We start from the raw sequence: 22,971 nt of genomic DNA, 5'->3' as shown, positions 1-22,971 counted from the left end.
TCTGTAACACATGAATAAAAGCTAGTTACCCTTAAACGGACCTCCCGGAAGACATTATTCTCCGCGATACAACCATCATAAACACATACAATTACTATTACATGACAATTACGTCACTTTACCATGGGGCGATATAGGCTAGAAGCTCATGTCCAACTAACTTCTACAAGACATTACCCTGCATGCTAGCCAAACAATTCCATTGCTTTCCTCTGGATTAGTTTTTATATATTAATTTCTTATTGCTTTTAGTATTTAACGCTATATTAATTCTCTATAAAATGTGTTTTTGGTATTATCTCGGACTTTCTAGAACTAATTAATTGGATTTACATTGATTCATATGGAAATAATACCCTCGGTTTTCGTCAGTTTCAGATTTTGTCGATTGTTTTTGGACGAATTATAGACAAAAACCGAGGTATCACTGTATTTTCTTCCCTATGAATGCTACCATCATTAAAAAAAATTGTTTTTACTTTAATTTTTTAAACAAAAACTTAATACTTATAATTAATTTGTATTATATCCTTTAATAAAAAGAAATTTTTAAAGTACTCACCTCTTTTAAAACTGTAGTTTAGAGAGCATGGAAAAAAATATAAAATTACTATATATTATATAACAACATTAAAGATAACTGAATTTCAATAATACTATGAATAAGAATTTGATTTTCTGTCATTTTTTAATCTGCGTATTTTCTACTGTCATTCGATTTTCTTTTCAGTTTAAATTTCAAATACTTCTATTAAATATACAGTATATATATGAAATAAAAAAATGTAAATTTCAAAAAAAATTTCTAGAATATCGCTATAGTGATTCAAATTATTCATATTCATCTTGATTTTTATATGTAATTAATACAGATATGAATAATTTTTCACTGAACATATAAACAATAATTAAGTTTTACTGCAATATGAAAAAGAATGTATTACTAATGCTTTTGTTTTAAATTAGAAGACTAGATTTTAATTATCACTTTATTAGTTCTAAATCATAACAGAAAATCAATTTCTATTTTTAATATATTTTATTTTAAATAATATAAAAAAACAGTTTTAAAATTTTAAAAAATTATTATTATTTATAAAGACTAAGTAAAAAACAAGGATTATTTTTATAGATAATATTTTATATATCCAAACTAAACTTTATTAAAATTTTAGACATTTTATATCCACTGTACATACAGAACTGATTGGTATTTCAAATACTTTGAGTGTATTTGATATTTCATTTTAAATAATTATGCCTCCCAGATGATGATACAGCATACACAATTCTGTATCATCATCTGGAAGGATATATTTCTAATAATTTCACAATATTTTGAGTACTTTATGAAAGAAATAGAATATATTTCATTATAATAGATTATATTTTTTTAAATGTTTTTCAATATATTTAGAATATTTGTAGGTAAATATCATCTGTCATTTTGCTACCAGAATATAGAAATAATACTGATTAGATATTACTTACATAAATTGTCCAGGCACCATTGAGCACAAAATCCCACTTGGGATTTAATATAATCACAGTTATTCACCCATGGTTCTAACTTTATTAATGGATTTTCTTCTAGTGATTCTAAATATCTATTAATAGTGACTTTATTTTCACCTAACAACAAAAATTTTTAGCATATTATTTATTACAAAAATACATAAAATTGCTGTGTGAAAGATTTCATATTAATTCCATGAACATCTTAGAAGTAAACAAAGTCAATTTTAGTAAAAATTCTTAGCACTTACTTGTTTGTGCAAATTTTTCTAATGCAATTAGAGAGAATAAAATAACCGAAACATTATTTTCAGGATTCTACAAATAAACATTTTGTTAACATATAATAAAGATGATTTACAAATTAATCATCATCATCATTATAAATATAATAGCTCACCAAATTTGTAATAAGATATTCTAAAGTTCCTTTAGTCAGTAAAGCTATGCTGCTAGGACCTAAAAAATATATTTAGATCTTAAACACTGGTTATTATTATTCATTATAAAAAAGTAAAAATATTCATTACCAAATTTTGATAATTGGATATTTTATTTAAAACAAACCATGTTTATAACATTTAAAAATGGTAATAAATTTTCAAAGGTCAGGATCAAACATTCCACTTAACTTTTTCATGGAATTATTTAACATTTTAATAAAACATAAAAAGTATTCAAATATTTATATTTAATATTTTAAAGTAAAATTTATATCAACAGGAAATTACTCATTTCTATTTCCTTGACATTAATCATCAATCAGAAAGTCCAACATTTCTATAAAATGTAATTCTGTATTTTAAAACTCAATGTAAATTATATGTCTAATGTAAAAAGTTTATAATGAAATAATGTTTTCTGTACATGAATCAAGTCTAATTAGTTGTAAATAAAGATAATCATAGTTGCTATATAAAATGTTTTATTTATTAATCATAAATTCAAACTGATATTTATTTATAGAAAAATTATTGTAAATTTTATCTGTTCATTATATTAATTCAATTACTTTTATTTATGTAATTTAAGTAAAATACTTTTTCTAAATTTGTCAATAAATAAATAAACAAATATTTATAGATACTTTCCTACATTATTTGTTTTTCTTTACCATTTCTTATTCTCTTCAAGTATATGCAATACATTAAATATATTTTAATTAAAAAGAACAAACATTTTATTTAATATTTTATAAGATATGGGGGGTGTGTTTGAACGTCGGCACTGCGAGTGACTTTTTCTGTGAACCTTTCATTTGTGCAGCGAAGTGGTGAATTACTGTTTATTTGATTAACTTATTATTAAACAAGTTTAAACTAACACTAACTAAGTGAAGGTAAAGGAAAAAGCAATAATACATAAAAATAATAATATGCAAAGATCTCCAGTCAGGCGTGGAAGACCTCCACTGACCAGAACGAGGACAGAGAACAAACAAGCTCAACCAAGCACTTCAAGCTCCAAACTCATTACGGATTACGGAACACAACCGAAAAGTGATTCACAAGAAGGAACAAAAGAATTCTCAAATCAAAATATGGAACCCGGTCAGCAGAATTCATTAGGCTCAACAGGTGAGTCACCTAATATTAATTCAAGTCTTCTTACTAATTCGGCAAGTCAACTTGACACCACAACTGCACTTCTATGGACTAAAATATCAGATTTAATAAATGCTTCAAATGATAAATTGTTAGAACAAATGGTCTATATAAAAGAAGACGTAGAACGAATATGTCAAGATATACGTGAGACTAAGGAAAGACAGATATATATGGAGGAAGAAATTAAAAATTTAAAACAACAACTAGAAAATCAAAAAAGTGAAAATGAACTAACGCAATTTAAAATAGACTCTTTAATTAATGATTATAATTATAAAAAAATAATTGTATACAAATATCCAAGCTCGAAATCCATATCTACGTTAGAGGTATATAACTTTATGACTAACGTACTAAACATTCACGATATAGCCCAAACTGAGATAACAGAAACAAACTTAATAACTAAGAAACCTAATACAACAGTAAGAATAACATTCAGCAATAAGCAACTTCGTGATAAATTTTTCTATACCTTTATTCAAAAGAAACAACAAAAAAAACGCATTAGAAGAATGGGAAGACATGCAAATATCCCCAGATTTGACTAAAAACTCACGGATAAGAAAGAAAAATTTACTCCCAATACTTCATGAATTACGAAAACAAAAAGACCAAGTTAAACTCCGTAATGATATATTAACGATAAACCAAGAAAAAATAACATATAGCCTAAAATTGAGCAAATTGGTTTATGTAAATAATTTTCGTCCTTATAGTAATCAAATAAATACAGACAGTTGATATCATGTTAAGCAAAAATATACGCAACATAACAAAGTCATAAAGAATAATCAAATGGTTTCCATTGCTAACTGGAATGGCCAAGGAATAAAAAATAAAACGTCACTAATAAATAACTTTTGTGTTAAATACGAACCGGATATTTTAGCAATTACTGAAACTTGGATTACTTCGAATTTGTATTATAAAACAAAATTTTTCAATAACTTTATAGTGGAATCGATCCAAGCACAAAAACCTACAGGTCCAGGCCGTCCAAGCGGAGGTATATGTATCCTTATAAAAAAGAACCTTGGTAAAATAATTGACATAAAAAAATTCAACAATTATATGCTACTTCTTATCTCATTACAGAAGCCTACTTTGGTAAATAAAACGAATAATTTAATAACATTATTAATTGCTTATATTCCGCCTGATGATCTAAGTACTTTAAAAAATATGTTTAAAACATTAGAAAGTTGGAGTCATATTTCTCCACTCATTTTGGTAGTGGGAGATTTTAATGCAAGGATTGGTGAGTTAATAGATTCAAAATATAAAGGTGCCAATTTCAATATATCTAATAAACGTCTTTCGAAAGATAAACAAACCAACAGATTGGGTAAAAACTTTATCGAGTTGCTAACAGAACACAGATTGTTTCTTCTTAACGGCAGAATTCAACAGGATATTCCAGCTGAACATACTTGCTTGACTAATACGGGTGCTTCGACCATAGATTTCACAATTTGCTCTGAATTATTCTTAGATTGTTGTGTAGAATTTCAGACTACGAATTTCGATATTTCAGATCATTTTCCTACAATAGCAAAATTCTGTTTATTTCCTTTTGAGAATTCGGATTATATATATAACAACAACTTCAAGATAAAGTACAAATTGGCCAATTATGAGTCCGAAATTGGAAATCGGTTTAAAAATATGCTAGAAGTAACTAACAATAACTGTGAAGAGGTATACAAAATAATGATGAATATCATGAATGATTATATAATATCAAACAAGGATAACAAATACGCGCAAAATAAAAATAAAAAAATCTGGTATGATTCTGATTGTTACAAAGAAAAACTGCGAAAGCAACAAGATTTAAAAATTTATAGGCAAAATCCTAATAAAGAAAATTTGATTAATTACAAAAACTCCAAACGAATCTACAATAACTTAATTAAGACGAAAAAGAAAAACTACTTTTGTAGAATTGAATCAAATTTAATAAATAATAGTAATAATAGCAAAATATTTTGGAATACTATCCGAAAATTTCGACCAAAAGCTAATCTAGGAGATATTAACATTTGTATAAGATTCGAAACTTGGAAGAAATTTTATCAAAGCTTCATTATAAAAAATTTAAAAGTTCCAATGGAAAGAAATATTAATTATTATGATGATTATTTAAACGCTGACTTGACTATGAATGAACTCGACGAAGTAATTCAAAAAACAAAAAACAATACTACCCCTGGGGATGATAACATACCAACCAAATTCTTAAAAATGCTACCAACGGAATCTAAAATAAAATTATTGAAAATATTCAATGCTATGTACAGCACATTGTCCTATCCTGAATCTTGGAATTCCATAATCATGACGATGATCTATAAAAAGGGAGACCAGATGGCTCCAGAAAACTATAGACCTATAGCTTTGTTATCTACACTTAGAAAATGTTTTACCTCGATACTTGCAAAAAAATTTCAACATTGGATCAAAATCAACGAGTTAGAAGCAGAATTTCAGTTTGCTTATACAAAAAATAAAGGCACCGAATTTGCGATATTTACTTTGCTAATGATTATTCAAATATATCTCGTAAAAAAACATAGAAAAGTGTATGCTGCTTTTATAGATATTAAAAAGGCATTCGATTCAGTATATGTACCATTATTACAACAAAAACTTAAGGAGAGTGGTGCTAGTTCTCAATTTACAGGAACAATATCAATATTATTTCAAAATTATAAAATAAAGATTAAGCACGGTAAAAACATTCTTCCACCATTAACGCATTCACGTGGTATTCTTCAAGGAGATCCATTATCTCCACATTTATTTAACTTTTATTTGAAAGATATAGATCATCTTTTTTCTGAAGTAAACGATGGTATAGTCATAGGCAATAAAGCATTTCATTATATTCTCTTTGCTGATGACTTGGTTGTGGTAGCACCGACAAAAATTTCTCTCCAAAGGAAAATCAATCAATTAAATTCGCATTTTAAGTCTAAATATTTAGCAGTTAATCCAAGTAAAACTAAAATAATTATTTTTCGGAACAACAGTAAAATATCTGTTAATGAAACAAAAATTTATCATGAAAATATCCTGCTACAAACTGTCAATGAGATAAATTACCTAGGAATTAATTTTGACTGGAACTTAACATTTAAATCGCACATTTCTAAACTTAACAATAAAGTCAATCAAGCAATCGATGATCTTTTGTTTTTATGCAGCAGATTGAAAACTTCTGACTTAAGAATACACATGAAACTTTACAATTCGATTATTAATCCAATGATATTTTACGCCAGTCCCATTTGGAGCTTGGATTATCTCTACAAATTAGAACGATTTCATATTTACTATCTACGCAGATTATTTCAGTTAGAACGGACAATACCCGGATATGCACTATGTCATGAAACCAATCGTATATGGTCCTTCCCATTTATATTAAAACGAATCATTAAATTTTATTACAGACTCAAATTCAATAGTGACAACAATTTGATTGCTCTATATCATGAAAACATCAAGCAAAGTAAACTTCAAAAAAATAAACAGCTATGGCATAACAAATTAAAAACTATCTTCAACTCTTTTGGAGTATCAGAACTACTATTTCAAGATAACATTCAAGATTGGAAAACAGGCTACTCACTACTTTTAAACTCAGCTATGGCACAATCCATAAACAAAGATCAGTTCTCCTTACATAGCAGTAAATATCATCCGTGGTACTTAGATATATTTAAAATACCATCAGTTCAATCATATATGTTGTATTTGGTAAACTTGAATGTAAAACGCCTTATAGCACAACTTCGTTTAAATAAATATTCGCTGTATGTTAACAACACTTACATAAGCTTATCAACAAAATGTTTATGTAACTCCGATGATTTAACACCTTATCATTTAATATTAAAATGTCCAAAATTAAACGATATTCGTGAACACTATGACATAACTCGAACTTATAAATGCAACTCGCTAATAGAATTGTTAAAAAACTTCAACAAAATGGGTAAAAAAGACTTATATAAAATTTATAACTATTTTTGTAAAATAATCGACATTTATAAAAACAAAACAAACTAACACTAATGAAGTATTAAAATATGCTATTATTAATGAAATAGAACAATAAAATTGTAAGATTCAAATTAAAAATGTTTGGAATGTATTCGTGAAAAAATAGGTGTAAATTAAAATCAAAAGTATTGTAAAGTAAAAAACAAGTAAACAATGTAAATGTAACCCCCTTGTAATAGGGAAGAAACTTCCAATAGACAATAAATGATGATGATGATGATGATGATGATGATGATATTTTATAAGATATTGATTGCCATGTAATAATGTTTTGAAATTTTAAAACCAATTTAAAAGTATGAAAATTATAAAAATGAACTTTTCCAAGACTATAACCATTTCATGTAAAATTCTTCATTTTTAATGGAGTAAACAGAAATACCATAGTTTAAGGATTATGGCACATTATGGTATTGTATAAGTTTTCTGGAGATTGATAAAAAAAATAAATTAATTTATTTTGAAAATAACATCCATTTTAATAAACCAGCAATGAGTTACTCAATTTTCCTGACAACATTTAAAATTTTGAAGGTACCATTTGTTATATTTTGTTTAAAAACTTTATATTTTTAACTATTATCAAATGACAAAAAGCTTAATTTTGATAGGTTTTACAAAAAAATTGTAAATGCTAATAATGAGTAAAATTGTCATTAAGTCCAACCCTACCAGAGATACACGATCCTCATTATCTCCCCATATCCTCACCAAAATTTAATAGGGTCAACCCCTTAATACATAAACCTCCCTGCAAAATTTCAGAAATTTTTGACAAAAAGCACAGTAGTTATTAAGCTTTGAAGAGGGTAAACAAAATCATGCTCCCCAAACACACACATAAATTACCCCCCCCCCAAACTTTTTTGCATTTCTTGACATTTCAAGGTGTCCTAAGTCCAAAAATGTAAAAATCTTGAGTCATGTTTTGACCAATCACCATACTTTCCCTCTGTTATATATCAATATAACAGCCAACAAAGTAAAAATGTTATAGAACAGTATATTTTGTTTACAAGTAGTTTTCACCCTAAATCATCCATTACTCTCTAGACTAATTTAAAAAACACATCAAAAGCTTAAATTGTTTTATTCAAAAATAATTATTTGTGTAGCTGGCTTCATTGAACTGCAATTTGAAAAAATTGTAGACATATAAATTCCCACTGTTATCTATAAATCCCTTTGTATTAAGATATTGACACTACCTGGATTGATATTCCTGGAACTTAAAATTTTTATGTTTTTATGAGTCAAAAAATGAAAGGAATGCAGGGGTGGATTTAAAGTGAAGAATGGATTCGACACTCCAAACTTTTTAAGAAATTTCATCGTAATATTTCTTATTTTGGTGATATATGTTTATCTTGAAATGAAGTAAACAAAATATTTGTTGTGAAGTAGAATACTATCCATAATAAAGAGTTTGTAGTTTTAGTATCTTCTGTGACATAGTCAGTAGTGAACAAACAACAAACAAAATGTTTAATTCTGTATAGTTTAATTTAAAAAATTATTCAGTATCAGATTTTTCAGCTGAATTAGAACAGCAAAAAAAAAAAAAAAAAATGATATTGACATAAGAATTTCTTTACATTCAAAATTTTTAGGCATTAGAATTTTTGAACATATTTCAATAGAAATAAAAAATATGCATAATTGACGAATCTACAACATTTTCTAAACAAAGTGTTAGTGCTTTCTGAGTAAGTGTGCTGTTTGTCATTTTTGAAAAACTACCTTAGTTGACTGTATAAATATTAATCTGATTTCAACTCTAAGTCATTACAGTTTCTAAATATTACTTTGCATTGTTTGGCACACTGTTTATGGTTAGTTTTAAATGTAGAATATATCAAATTTTGATAGTTTCATTATTTGTTTAATATTTTTGTGGTTTGACATCATACATTTCCTTTAACGATAGTTGTGCTGGTCATCTATTAACTGCTTTCAGGGGAAAAGTTTTGAATTGAAATAACGTGCCTTCCGGTTTGCATCGGAAGTTCATATATAGTTAATTGGGGCAACCTGTCCCTAAAGTTTCCATATCTGGTCTCAGATTTCACCTATCCAACTCTTCTTGAGATTAGGGAAAGCTATGTGAGCAAAACTAGTTTGATTTTCTGAGAGATCATGAAATGTGAATTCAGTGACTCTTCATAAAATATAAATAAAACTAATTCTCATTTATGGTCTAAAAAATATAAATAGTAGTTTTAAAGTTTTGAATTTAAAATTTATTGTTTTTCTTTCTTATATTCATGTAGCAAAACTATATTTATATACACTTAATATTTACAAATGTGTCTATAAAAATAAAACACAAAAAATACTATATAAAATGCTATGCTTAAATATATATATATATATATATATGAATTTAAGCATAGCTAAAATATATATGTAATGTGTATAATTAAAACAACATCTGACTAGTATAGTTCTCTTTAAACTTAGTGATTTTAATTATGTAGATACTGATCATAAGTTTTAATCCCAGTCTAATAAAATTTAGATTAAAATCTAATAAAAAAGCAGTTTTATTTTGTCAATAAACATATGGGATGATGAATCAAATCACTAGAATATGACTAGACTAATTAAATAATTTTATACATGTAGAATTTAAATACAAGCTAACATAATGCCATCTGTTGCTAATATTAATTATTAATAAATTTAAATAAACTTAAACTCTGATGTTTAAAAATGTTATTATATATTGTGTAACTTATTTTCAATTTGGATTATTGATTTAATACTTTTAAAATTATAATTCTTTTATTTTAAAATTAAAAATATTTATATTTTTCTTTCATCATAGCAGATATATAATTAATGGAAAATTAATACAATCAAACCTTGATAAACACCTCTGATAACATGCCATGCTTACTGACTGCCAAAAACATGTAATGAAATAGATCATACTAATAGGTAAAAGCATACGAAACCCTCCACTAATATGCCATCTACCAATTATATTGAGTAGACAAAGTCCTTTAACATTACTTTTGTCTTTAAATATGCATATACAATACTGTTACATTTCTGGATTCAATGCTAAAATGGTCAAAACTTTATACATGTTTGATGTAGACCTATCTACGTATACAACATGTAATGTATAATATATGATACACATTGAGTGAAATCAACTTAAAAATTATCAGCAGCTGGGGTATGAGGGTATTTTGCCTATTACTGAGTAATCCTTTCTTGGGAGATGGTACTGTACATGCCATTACGTTGTTAATTACAGTAACTTACAAATCAGTTATCATCAAGATGCACTTGTTTAAGAATGGACTTTGCTCCTAATAGAACTGATAAGTAACATTATAATTAGCATAAGTCATATCAATCATTTACTATTCAGGAAGATTTACAACAATGCTTAGTACTTTTTCTTGTTTTTGACTTGATGTAATTTAAATTAAATTTTTGCTTTTCAATTGTTTTGTTGCATAAAGAATACAATGCTCTGTTGTATGTTAGGATTTATGCTATTCTGATCAGTAGTTCCTAAGACAGATCAAATTAATGATTATGCTTATTTTTTGTTCGTGAGTGTGTATATTATAGAAAAGTCTAAAATTTTCTAAGATACATTATTTATCTTACACCAATTATTTTTTGGATAAACTATGTTATCAAAAATATAGAGTGAATTAAAATAATAAATATAACAAAAACAGAAGAACTAGTATATAAATATTCTTATATAATACTGGGTTGTTCAAAAAGTAATTTCGTTTTTTATTACTAGAGGAATTAGATGTATTTTTACCAGCCAATTTTATTTTAAACCACATTTTTATTATATACTTTGACAGCTGACATTTTAAGGCTTATTTGTAAAAAATTTTGTTTGATTCTGTACAATTGTTTTTTTTCAGTGACCCATCAAATACGGAAAATCAAAAGCATCATTTTCAGCATATTTTGCTTTTTTATAACTAAAAAATCAAAATGCTGTTCAAACAAGAAAAAACTTGTGGTACATGTTTGGAGAAGATGTGTTGAGAGAAAGACAGTGCCAAAACTGGTTTACAAAATTACATTCTGGCAATTTTAATAATGAAAATACATTCTGGATGGCCATTTGAAGCCAATGAAAACAAAATAAAGGTACTGATTGAAGCAATCTGCTGTATAACAACACGTGAAATCACTGAGATTAAATCTGTTAAATTGAACCATTTATTATTACTTAAAGCAAATTGGTTTCGTTTCAAAGCTCGATATATGGCTTCCACATGTTATTAACGAGAGATGCTCTCTATGGTTGGATTTTAAAGAATTTTTTTTTGGAGCTTTTACCAGACAATTTAACAATTGATTCGAAAGCGTACTGCCATCGGAGTAAACAAATTGAGTAATATCATCAAACAGAAAAAACCAGAATTGATCTACAAACAAAGTGTAGTGTTTTACCATGATAATGCCAAATTTCACACAAGTTTGGTAACTCATCAGAAACTGTTATAGCTTAGATGGGATGTGTTATCACACCAACCATATTTGCCAGATTGGGCACACTCAGATGATTACTTGTTCCAGTCTATATAAATTTTTTTTAACTGCAAGGCATTTACTTGAAATGACAATGTCAAAAATCACTTGAATCAGTTTTTTGTAAAAAACGATCAACATTTTTATTAATGTGAAATCATGCTACTACCAGAAACAATGACAACAGATATTTGACCAAAATGGTCAATATATAATTCAATAAAATATTTATTTATTATAAGAATATTGCGTTTATTTTTCTATGAAAAAAACGAAATTACTTTCCGAACCATCCAATAGTTATCACGAGTAACAAATGTATGTTTAACATGTTTATAAATTAGCATCTTTTATTTCATTGTTTTTTAACTTACCTGCCAGTTTTTCAGCAATGCAGCCTAATACTACACAGATATTTCGATGAGTGGTAGGATCTACTTTTCCAGTTACAGATAAATCACTTGATAATTTAAACATTCCAGGTAACAGTGCAACGGATTCCTGTAAAATAAATTGAGAACTACTTACTAATTTAAAAAAATATAATAGTAACTTTCAGATATAACATTATAGAAAATAACATATGTGATAATAACACAAAGCACTCAGCAAATCATAGATATACATACACTTAACACCTTATTCTTGCCGAGAAATATAAATTTATTTAAATCAAACAAACGTTTTCAGCCTGATTCACAGGCCATCATCAGGTTTAGAATACATTCGAATTAAATTCTATCCTTGGAACACAAAATTCAAATTCAAATAAAATACATTTAAACAGAATATAAATAGCCAACATAAATACAAATAAAACTAAAACAAAATATACATAAACATGCAACAAATGAATATATAAGTATTAATAAATGCAATACTAAGACATTCAATAAAACTGTTACAACGATTGGTTAGAGCCCTTATTAAACTTCTTAACCATGAACTTCCATGCAGAGGGAAGACTTTCTGCGTCCCTCGCATTTAGACAGCCTTCTTGCAATCTACTCCTATAAATCTGCAACTTCTCTGCCGTCAATGCCAAAGATGGAGAAGATAAAGGATTTATGATGGTCGCCTCATTCCATTTAACTATAGCTCCTGGCGCTTGTGCCATTTGGGACAAAATTGTTGCATTAGACCCCTTTCTGATATTATAACTATGCTCCTTGATTCTAAGCCCTAAACTTCTAGTGGTTACTCCAATATAGTCTTTTTTAACGTCCAATTGCATGTTCTCATACGGAATTTTATAAACTCCTGCTTTCTCTTCCGATTTTATATCATCTTTATCATTTCTGAGGATTTTGTATAAATTAGGCGCCCTTTTTAAAAGATCAACGATAACAACGATGGCCTTACTTTAAGATTGGAACAGAAGAGTTCATTGAATCTGCATTTTCTCGACATTGATATTACATTCAAAAAAGGCCACCTGTCCACCAACGTTTTTATTAAACCATCCCACAGCCCTTTGTATATTCCCTCCCAATCTAAGGATCCGTATAAATATAAAATTGCGGCTTTCAGAGCTTTAATAAGAAGGGCATTTTTGTATTGTGAAAGGGTACAAGACAGGAGGAAAGAAATAAATAGAATAATAAACGTAGCCAAGGCCCTAGGTTACCAAAAAAGTGCAATTCTGGGAATAGTTAAGAAATACGAAGCCAACATCAAGAAAAAGTTTTTTAAAAATGCTCCCAATAGAAGCGTAAAATTTACGTATAACGAAAGTATGAATGCGGTCATGAAGGAGATTGCACACAGAAAAGGTTCGAGAATGCTTTTAAAAAGGGCGCCTAATTTATACAAAATCCTCAGAAATGATAAAGATGATATAAAATCGGAAGAGAAAGCAGGAGTTTATAAAATTCCGTATGAGAACATGCAATTGGACGTTAAAAAAGACTATATTGGAGTAACCACTAGAAGTTTAGGGCTTAGAATCAAGGAGCATAGTTATAATATCAGAAAGGGGTCTAATGCAACAATTTTGTCCCAAATGGCACAAGCGCCAGGAGCTATAGTTAAATGGAATGAGGCGACCATCATAAATCCTTTATCTTCTCCATCTTTGGCATTGACGGCAGAGAAGTTGCAGATTTATAGGAGTAGATTGCAAGAAGGCTGTCTAAATGCGAGGGACGCAGAAAGTCTTCCCTCTGCATGGAAGTTCATGGTTAAGAAGTTTAATAAGGGCTCTAACCAATCGTTGTAACAGTTTTATTGAATGTCTTAGTATTGCATTTATTAATACTTATATATTCATTTGTTGCATGTTTATGTATATTTTATGTTTTAGTTTTATTTGTATTTATGTTGGCTATTTATATTCTGTTTAAATGTATTTTATTTGAATTTGAATTTTGTGTTCCAAGGATAGAATTTAATTCGAATGTATTCTAAACCTGATGATGGCCTGTGAATCAGGCTGAAAACGTTTGTTTGATTTAAATAAATTTATATTTCTCGGCAAGAATAAGGTGTTAAGTGTATGTATAATAACATATGTGATTTGACAATAACAATAATTATTTACAAATAGATAATTTAACTATTCACAAAAGAGGAATATGACTATCATACCAAGATATTCCTTTATATTATGCTATTGATAATGCTCATTAATAAATAATAGAAATATTGCACTTACATATATAATATACAATGCATCATGTAACTGGTGGTACAAGTCAGTAGGTAATGATTCTACATGAAATACTGAATCAAAAATATAGAATATAATTTTTTCATGTGAGGCTTTGTTTCCAAGTAAATTGGCTTTGAAAGTTTTTTGAGTGCATATGCACCTGATCAAGATTCAACTGAATGGATATCACTGTGATATTTTTACAGTCAAGTGTTTTGAAAACATTATTGTGTTACTTGACATATTTAAAAACACCGCTGACTATGTTTTTTTGTATCATTCTTACCCTTCTCTTATATTTTCAAAGTCAAAGTTTTTCATAATGCTGTTTATTTCATAGTGCTGAAATAACTGCATACCGCAATTGAGAGTATATGAACATGATTCTTGCATTAAGTGCATTTGGTGACAATGCTTCTGCCACAACTAATTATTACAAAGACTGATATCCTAATCACTGGCATTCCAACAGGAGAGTTATTTAGAGAGCAGAACAAAATCTTTCAGAATACTTCTTTTCAACCACTTCACCAACAAGGAGGTCACATCTGCCCTCACTACTCGACCCATTTGATGCATACAAACATTAGTAGAGATAATCTACATGAAATCCATTAATTTGAATCTTGATCAAGTACATACATACTTGATAAACTTTCAAAGTCATTTTTCTTGGAAACAAAGCCTTGTACAAAAAAATTTTATTCTATATTTTTGATTCAGTATTTCATGTAGAATTGCCACTTTCCCTCCAGTTACATGAGTATCATGTATATCAATTCATATATCCATACAAAAAATATTCAATTTAAAAAAATAATCAAAAAGCTTGCAAAAAATAAATGCTTCAAAATAATAATATTTTAAAGATAATAATATAATTTTTTTTATTCTATGGAATTTAAATTAGATTTAATTTCATTAAAAAAGTAAAGATAAAATTTAGAGGAAAAAATGCTTAATTTATATCTTTTTCCCTGATATTTATAAAACTGATATATTTAGAAAACATAATATGATAAAATATTTGAAATAATCATCATAAATATAAATATAGAAGCTATATTCTAATAATATGTAATATAAAAAGTAATAAAATATGGAATCTTTGCTATACTATTGCATATTTGTTTTCATAATTTTTGAATAATATAAACACTACAAAAATATATATATTTATATTTTATAATTCAATTTTACACTCTTAAGATACATATTTTATCATGAAAAGAAAAAAACAACTCATACTTTTGTTGGTAATGGACAATCATCCAGTAATAAAGTTATAACTGCAGGACCAAGTGGGTCATCCATAGGAATAACATGAACCATAGAATTGACAACAGTTAACCAACCATTTTCTTTTTCTGCTATTACATGAAGTTTTACCATTGAGGGTGGAGGTTCTTGATCACTAAAATGAGATTGTCTTATTACAATTCAATTATTAAATATTCTCAAGATAAATATAAAATGTAGCAATCAAATTTTTCTTCTGATTAGAAAATATAGTTCAAAAATAGTAATATACTAATGATTAAAATTAATATTAAACAATTTTAATGGATATATAGAGGTTTACTACAAAAAACTTAATGATAGATTTGCAGATATCTATGGAAAAGTAAACAAACATGGCAGAACTTCATATACATACAAAATAAAATCAAAATTATGCTTTAATAGAGTTTATGCTGTACAATTAAAACTTTTAAAAATGTTTTTACTATAAAAACTTCATTGGAAAACAAATAATTCACAGTCAATGGAAACATTGCAAATACGTTATTAAAATGATATTTTGTGGCAAGATCAGTCCTAACACTAGAAGACTTTTAGCTCTGGCTTCGATTAACCAATCAAGTACAAGTTTATCTAGCTCTTCATTTTTTACTTTCTGATATCACTTCCAATTAGGGATGAAGTTGTGATGCAACTGCTATTTCTGTACATTTCTTCACAATCAAAATGTCAAAGGTGGTATTTTAAACAACTTTGCTATGTCCATCTTTTTCCATCATCAATTATTTTAAAATTATTTAATTTAACATCTGTTGATAGCATCTGTCTTTTCTTTAACATGAACGTAAAAAGATGTTTAAATATAAAAGCAGATCCAGACAAGTACAAAAACTTTTTGAGCACCTTAATATTGCATAAAGCATATTTTTAAAGCTGATTTTATAGATCATCTAAAGAAATAAATGTGTCTTGTCCAACTAAATATTCTTGATACTATATATAAACTCTGCATATAAAATTAAAAAACAAAATGAAAACTGTTTAAACACTTCAGTTTTACTGTATTTTCAATAAACCTGCTGAAATTAAGATGTTCTATTTCTTAGAATGTAGTGTCACTACTTCTATTCTAGATATTTATCCATAATAAATTGAAAAAAAGAATAAAAGTATGTTTGGTAAATTTACAATAGTTAAACTGAAAGGGGGACTACTGCTTTTTATTATTATTATATTACAATCAATGCCAAAACATGTTTTTAAATAATGATTTTTTTTTTTAGGTATAAAACATGGAAAAATGATAATGATAAAAATATCCTGCAAATTTTGAAACTGAGTAGAATATTTGTGAAAATATATGGAGGAAGATTGAAAATTTGAGAAGTGCATCTGCTATGGTATCATATGGAGTTAATCTGGGCCAAAATATTAATTTGATAAATGATGTAAAGAGGTTTGATATCTAGAAAAATTTACTGTATTAGCTAAATTTTCATAAAAATCTTTAAAATGTAGTCAATTATTGGAATATTTGTATATCATCATACAAGTACAGCATGTGTTAAATAGAATGCAATCCCAGTTTAAAGCAAACAGACATACAAATACTGCCTAGAAAGTGACTTTCACTCACATGTTAGCATAACTGTATGGTTCTCATTTGCAATTGCTATTTGGTTGTTTGCTATTATTGAAACAAGGTATGACATGACACTGTCTCAAAAGCAGGGAATTTTCATTTTTAAACATTATTTCTCTTCTTGTTCATACAGAATTGTTTGGAAATGATATAAAACAAGTTTCCTGGTTTGCAAGCATTCAACAAGAATTCAATCAAAAGTTTGGAACACACATTTTGCCATGAAGGTACAGTGATGAATTTATTGTGAGACAAAAAACTCAGTTTTAATATTCAATATTTGAAAGTCTTAGAAATTCACAAAAATAAATCTGCAAAACACTAATTCATCCATTTGTAAACTAGGAACCATAGTTAAAAACATCTCTTAAATCTGTATACTGAGCATTAAAAAATCTATGTATGCATCTGTACTGTGTACATATCGTACAAGAACAAACTCCTTGATTGTGGGAAAAAAGTGCATTTTGTTAATTGGTTTTACAAATTCATTAAAAATGGACCTGGTAAATCGATCTCTTTTTATAGTGATGAGGCATGGTTTTCCTTGTTGGGATATGTTAACAATCAAACATTTTGAATATGGTTTACTGAAAATCTGCACACATTTCAAGAAAGAGGACTGCATCTGAAAAAACTTGGAATGTGTAGAATGTCATGGAGGATAGTGAAATTAATTTTTTTTGACAGTAACAGAAACAGTGCAGCTTACCAGAACATCACAACTCAATTCATTATGATGTTGAAACTGTCAGAAAGATTATTGGTTTCAACAAAGTGCACATATTTGCATATATCTGTGGAACCAATGGCTTTCCTATCCAAATTTTTCACTGAGCAAATAATTTTGACTTGTGTTTGGCCCACAAGAAGTCTTGACATAACACACCAGATAATTTCCTGTTGGGTCATTTAAAAAGTATTTAAAAAATGATCTTTGTACCATAGACGAATTGAAGATCAAAACAGAATCTGATATTCAAAAACTCACTCCAGAAAGATTGCAAGAATGTTTTGTAACAGGTAAACATTTGTAAAACTAAATGTCGGACATTTTTAACATTTTTTTTATAAAGAATTCATACCAAAATGTTATTGCATGCATATATAAACATACATACATATATGTACTCTATATACAGCATATTACATCAACAATTTTCAATGTTTTTCATTTGCATACTGCCAAAAGATGTAAAAAATTTTAGCAAATTGAGCAAACTGAGAAAGTGAAAAGTATAGTAAAACATTTCACATATTAATATTACTTCAAAATCGAACATATTTTTTAAAAGATTTAATAGATTATACATCAGACTTACAAAATAATTAATATTATTTAACTTTTTTCCAAGTTTCAGTGTAAAATCTGCTGCTGCTTTTTGTAAATTACTTTTTCAAGTTATGAATATAGTGATGTTTCAACAAGGTGCACTGTGATATCAGAATGCTTTCAATTTCTATATTTTGCTCTTATTTCTGATATAGATGAAAACATTTTTTCACAGATGTGTGTGAAGAAAGTAACAATTTTACATCTTCCTTGCTGTGCTCTGATATTTATTCTTCATAGAAATCCAGAATTGTGCCAGACACATTGATTTTAATTTGAAAGTAAACTAACAGAAAAAGTTCAATAAGAGCTTCCTTTTCTTGTACAGAGTTCCTCCAGGCTCACTGTACAAGAAAAAATGGATGGATCAAAAATTCATATATTCAATTATGGAAGATCTTTATTCTGTGGATAATACTGTTCAAAATTTTCAGACAAGACTCCTAGACATTTGTTCACAGTAGACATCTTTCTGATTAACATCAAGTGAAATTAAAAATTTATTATGATAATGAAACATTTCATATTCTCCTTCAAGCAAATCCTGCACCCACAATAAAAGTTTATTATGGAACGCTTCCCACTTTATATCAAAGAGTAAAAACATTTTTCATGTTTTCTTGAAACAATAAATTAAGCTTCTATCTTGAGGAAACCGTGTTTTGTATTTTCGTTTCTTTTCTTTTCTTTCGAAGACACAATGTAGTGACGTAAACTTAAACACTGGGCGAATTTTTCATCCTTTTTATTCGGTTGGAACGCTTTTTTATTACATAACGCGTTTCGGGCCGATGCCCCTCTTCAGCCAACTAAACATTAAAAAGTGAGAGATGACTATATACAAATATTTAAAATAAATATCGTGACAGTATACATAATTAGTTTTTTAGAGGTTGTTACCTTCTAAATCCTGGTAAGAGCTTGTATACCGTTAAAAGCTGGTCCGTACCTCATTCGGTAGTTTAGACGGATGTAATAGTCCAAGGGTACGAATCTTGATAAAAATTCCATAAAAAAGGAAGGTTTAGTATCAGTCTGTAGAAGTATACGGGGTTATTCTTTCACAAATCATATTCGTGAAACCATACCTGAGATTCGTCTTCCGGTGTGTTGTCTAACACTGAGCTCGTACTCCTCCACCTCAACTGCGGAGCACGATCTATTTTTAATTTGCATATGTCTGGTCGAGCATTAGCAGGGGAATGTTCCTTTTTTTTTAATAGGTTTCTTTTCCGATAAAATTATTCGGGGGGTTTAGCGGTGATTTTTTTAGAACATAGCACGTGGCCATTGCTATTTTTTCCCGCTTTTAGTATTTTTAATATTTGTCGCTATGCAAATGACGTAACAGATCGTAAAACAGTTTTTTATTTTATAGTATATTTTATAGTAATTTAATCCAGTTTTCATTGATTTTTATGCTTAGATTAGTATTTATGCAGGTCTTATTTTTATTTTTAATGATTTCTACACTTTCTTTGAATTTTCTGTTGTATGTCTTCTTTTCTCTATGTAAAATGCTTGTTTTAGTATCATCGATTTTACAGTTATTTAACACACAATGGTCATGGAATACTGAGTTTAGTCTGTTGTACTTTAAATCGGCTATATGTTCTTTCACTCTTATTTTGAGTTTTCGTTTTGTTTCTCCTATATAGAAGTTGGTATTTTTGCAAGTGCATGGTATCTTGTAAACTATGTTTTTCATATCTTCTTTTTTTATCGTCTGTTTCTTTTTTCTTTGTTTCGCTTTAAGTCTAGATAACAGGTTTACGTATTTTGGGGCAAGTTTTATATTATTTTTCCTCATATCTATGTCGATTTCTTCATAAAGGTTCCTAATGTATGGGAAGCTGGTATATTTTGGTTTCGATTCGGTTTTTTTATCTTTTATTTTTGTTTGGTTATTAGTAATTTTATTTTCCCATTTATGAATCAGTCTGGTTGGGTACCCGTCTAGGGCAAACTTTTTCTTCAATTCGATGATGTGTTTGGGTTTATTAGTTTCTTTACTAGTTCTATTCTGTATTTTTCGGTATTCCATGTTAAAGATGTTTTGTTTTATATACAATGGTATATTTGAAGTATATTTTATTGTGGTGTTGATTGAACATGGTTTTTTAAAAGGTTCAAAATCTAATTCGTTTTCGTTTCTTGTTATCATGACGTCTAAGTATCGTATACTATTATCGGCCACATTTTCTTCCTCTATTTTAAATTGGATATCCTTATCTATATTGTTTATTATATGTTTTATCATGTTAGGCTTTACTTCTGCATCATTATATATAATTAGGACATCATCTACGTATCTTTTATAATATTTTATACCTGTTATATTATTAATTTCTTTGTCAACGTCGATCATTATTATTTCAGCTAGTTTCGGGCCTATGACGGACCCCATACTAATACCATTATTCTGTGTGTAGTATTCTTCATCTATCTCGAAATAATTACTCATATATGCAAATTCTATTAATTCTATGATATGTGATTCTACTTCTAATTTTTTAAGTTTATCTTCGATTAATTCCCATTTTATCGACGGGTACATATCAATCACATCCAGACTAGCCATTTTTGATGTTTTTTTCTATTTTAACGTTTTTTAGACTGTCCAAAAGTTCCTCTGTATTTTTGATAGAGTGCTTCGAATTTTGATATTTCTTAAGTTTTTGTTTAAGGAATTTTTCCAGATTATATAAGGTAGCGAATTTAAAATCGACTATGGGTCTTACTTTTTCTCCCATTTTGTGGGTTTTAAGTTTCACATTCAGTTTAGGTGTTCTATCATTATCTTGATTAAGGATGAACTCTCGTTCTGCTCTTGTAATTTTGTTAAGTTTTTGCAGTTTTATAACTCTCTTTTTTAGTTCTTCATATAGGGTTTCTTTCGGATTGATTGGTAGTTTTCGGAACTTTTTGCCTTCCACTATTTCTAGCTGTTTTGACTTAACCCATTTTTGGGTTACTATAATAATTTGTTTACTTTTATCGGCTCTAATGAGGTCTAGCTGATTATCACTTAAGAATTTTTGCAATGTTTCTATCTCGTCTTTGTATTTATAGTAATTTTTATCTGTTATAGTTGTTTTATTATGTTTTTTTACAGTATATTTTTTTAATTTTATTACTTAAGGTCGTTTTCAGAATTCTTGATTCTGTATCTTCGAGTTCATTGCACATACGATCCAAATTAGGTATTATATCCAATACTTCCCAAGTGTTAGGGCCGTTAAAGTCTAGTCCTTTTCTTATTGTTTCTAGAATATGTTCGGGGATCGTGATTTGTGTTTTATTTAATACCAAGGATGTTTTCCATTCTATTATTTCTTCCATAGTTGGGTGGCCAAATCGTTGGCAGATTCATAAATGGGAAAATAAAATTACTAATAACCAAACAAAAATAAAAGATAAAAAAACCGAATCGAAACCAAAATATACCAGCTTCCCATACATTAGGAACCTTTATGAAGAAATCGACATAGATATGAGGAAAAATAATATAAAACTTGCCCCAAAATACGTAAACCTGTTATCTAGACTTAAAGCGAAACAAAGAAAAAAGAAACAGACGATAAAAAAAGAAGATATGAAAAACATAGTTTACAAGATACCATGCACTTGCAAAAATACCAACTTCTATATAGGAGAAACAAAACGAAAACTCAAAATAAGAGTGAAAGAACATATAGCCGATTTAAAGTACAACAGACTAAACTCAGTATTCCATGACCATTGTGTGTTAAATAACTGTAAAATCGATGATACTAAAACAAGCATTTTACATAGAGAAAAGAAGACATACAACAGAAAATTCAAAGAAAGTGTAGAAATCATTAAAAATAAAAATAAGACCTGCATAAATACTAATCTAAGCATAAAAATCAATGAAAACTGGATTAAATTACTATAAAATATACTATAAAATAAAAAACTGTTTTACGATCTGTTACGTCATTTGCATAGCGACAAATATTAAAAATACTAAAAGCGGGAAAAAATAGCAATGGCCACGTGCTATGTTCTAAAAAAATCACCGCTAAACCCCCCGAATAATTTTATCGGAAAAGAAACCTATTAAAAAAAAAGGAACATTCCCCTGCTAATGCTCGACCAGACATATGCAAATTAAAAATAGATCGTGCTCCGCAGTTGAGGTGGAGGAGTACGAGCTCAGTGTTAGACAACACACCGGAAGACGAATCTCAGGTATGGTTTCACGAATATGATTTGTGAAAGAATAACCCCGTATACTTCTACAGACTGATACTAAACCTTCCTTTTTTATGGAATTTTTATCAAGATTCGTACCCTTGGACTATTACATCCGTCTAAACTACCGAATGAGGTACAGACCAGCTTTTAACGGTATACAAGCTCTTACCAG

The 22,971-nt window shown here is 28.1% G+C and overlaps 1 protein-coding gene across 1 annotated transcript in view; it reads right to left on the bottom strand.

The window, feature by feature from the left end:
* The window catches only part of LOC136982930 (RING finger and SPRY domain-containing protein 1-like), a 97,773-nt gene that overhangs the window by 60,129 nt on the left and 14,673 nt on the right, over positions 1–22,971 (bottom strand). The window contains exons 3-8 of the mRNA XM_067279508.1: positions 15,610–15,775; positions 12,086–12,212; positions 1,916–1,974; positions 1,767–1,833; positions 1,492–1,632; positions 563–573 (exon numbers count right to left, since the gene is read on the bottom strand). Coding sequence (XP_067135609.1) covers positions 563–573; positions 1,492–1,632; positions 1,767–1,833; positions 1,916–1,974; positions 12,086–12,212; positions 15,610–15,775 — 571 coding nt within the window. The remainder of the gene's footprint in view (positions 1–562; positions 574–1,491; positions 1,633–1,766; positions 1,834–1,915; positions 1,975–12,085; positions 12,213–15,609; positions 15,776–22,971) is intronic.

The sequence above is a fragment of the Centruroides vittatus genome, unplaced genomic scaffold, assembly GCF_030686945.1.
Source record: "Centruroides vittatus isolate TY-2023 unplaced genomic scaffold, ASM3068694v2 contig_874, whole genome shotgun sequence".
Lineage (NCBI taxonomy): Eukaryota > Metazoa > Arthropoda > Arachnida > Scorpiones > Buthidae > Centruroides > Centruroides vittatus.
Note: the sequence above shows the minus strand (reverse complement) of the source record. Positions and strands in the feature narration are given on the sequence as shown.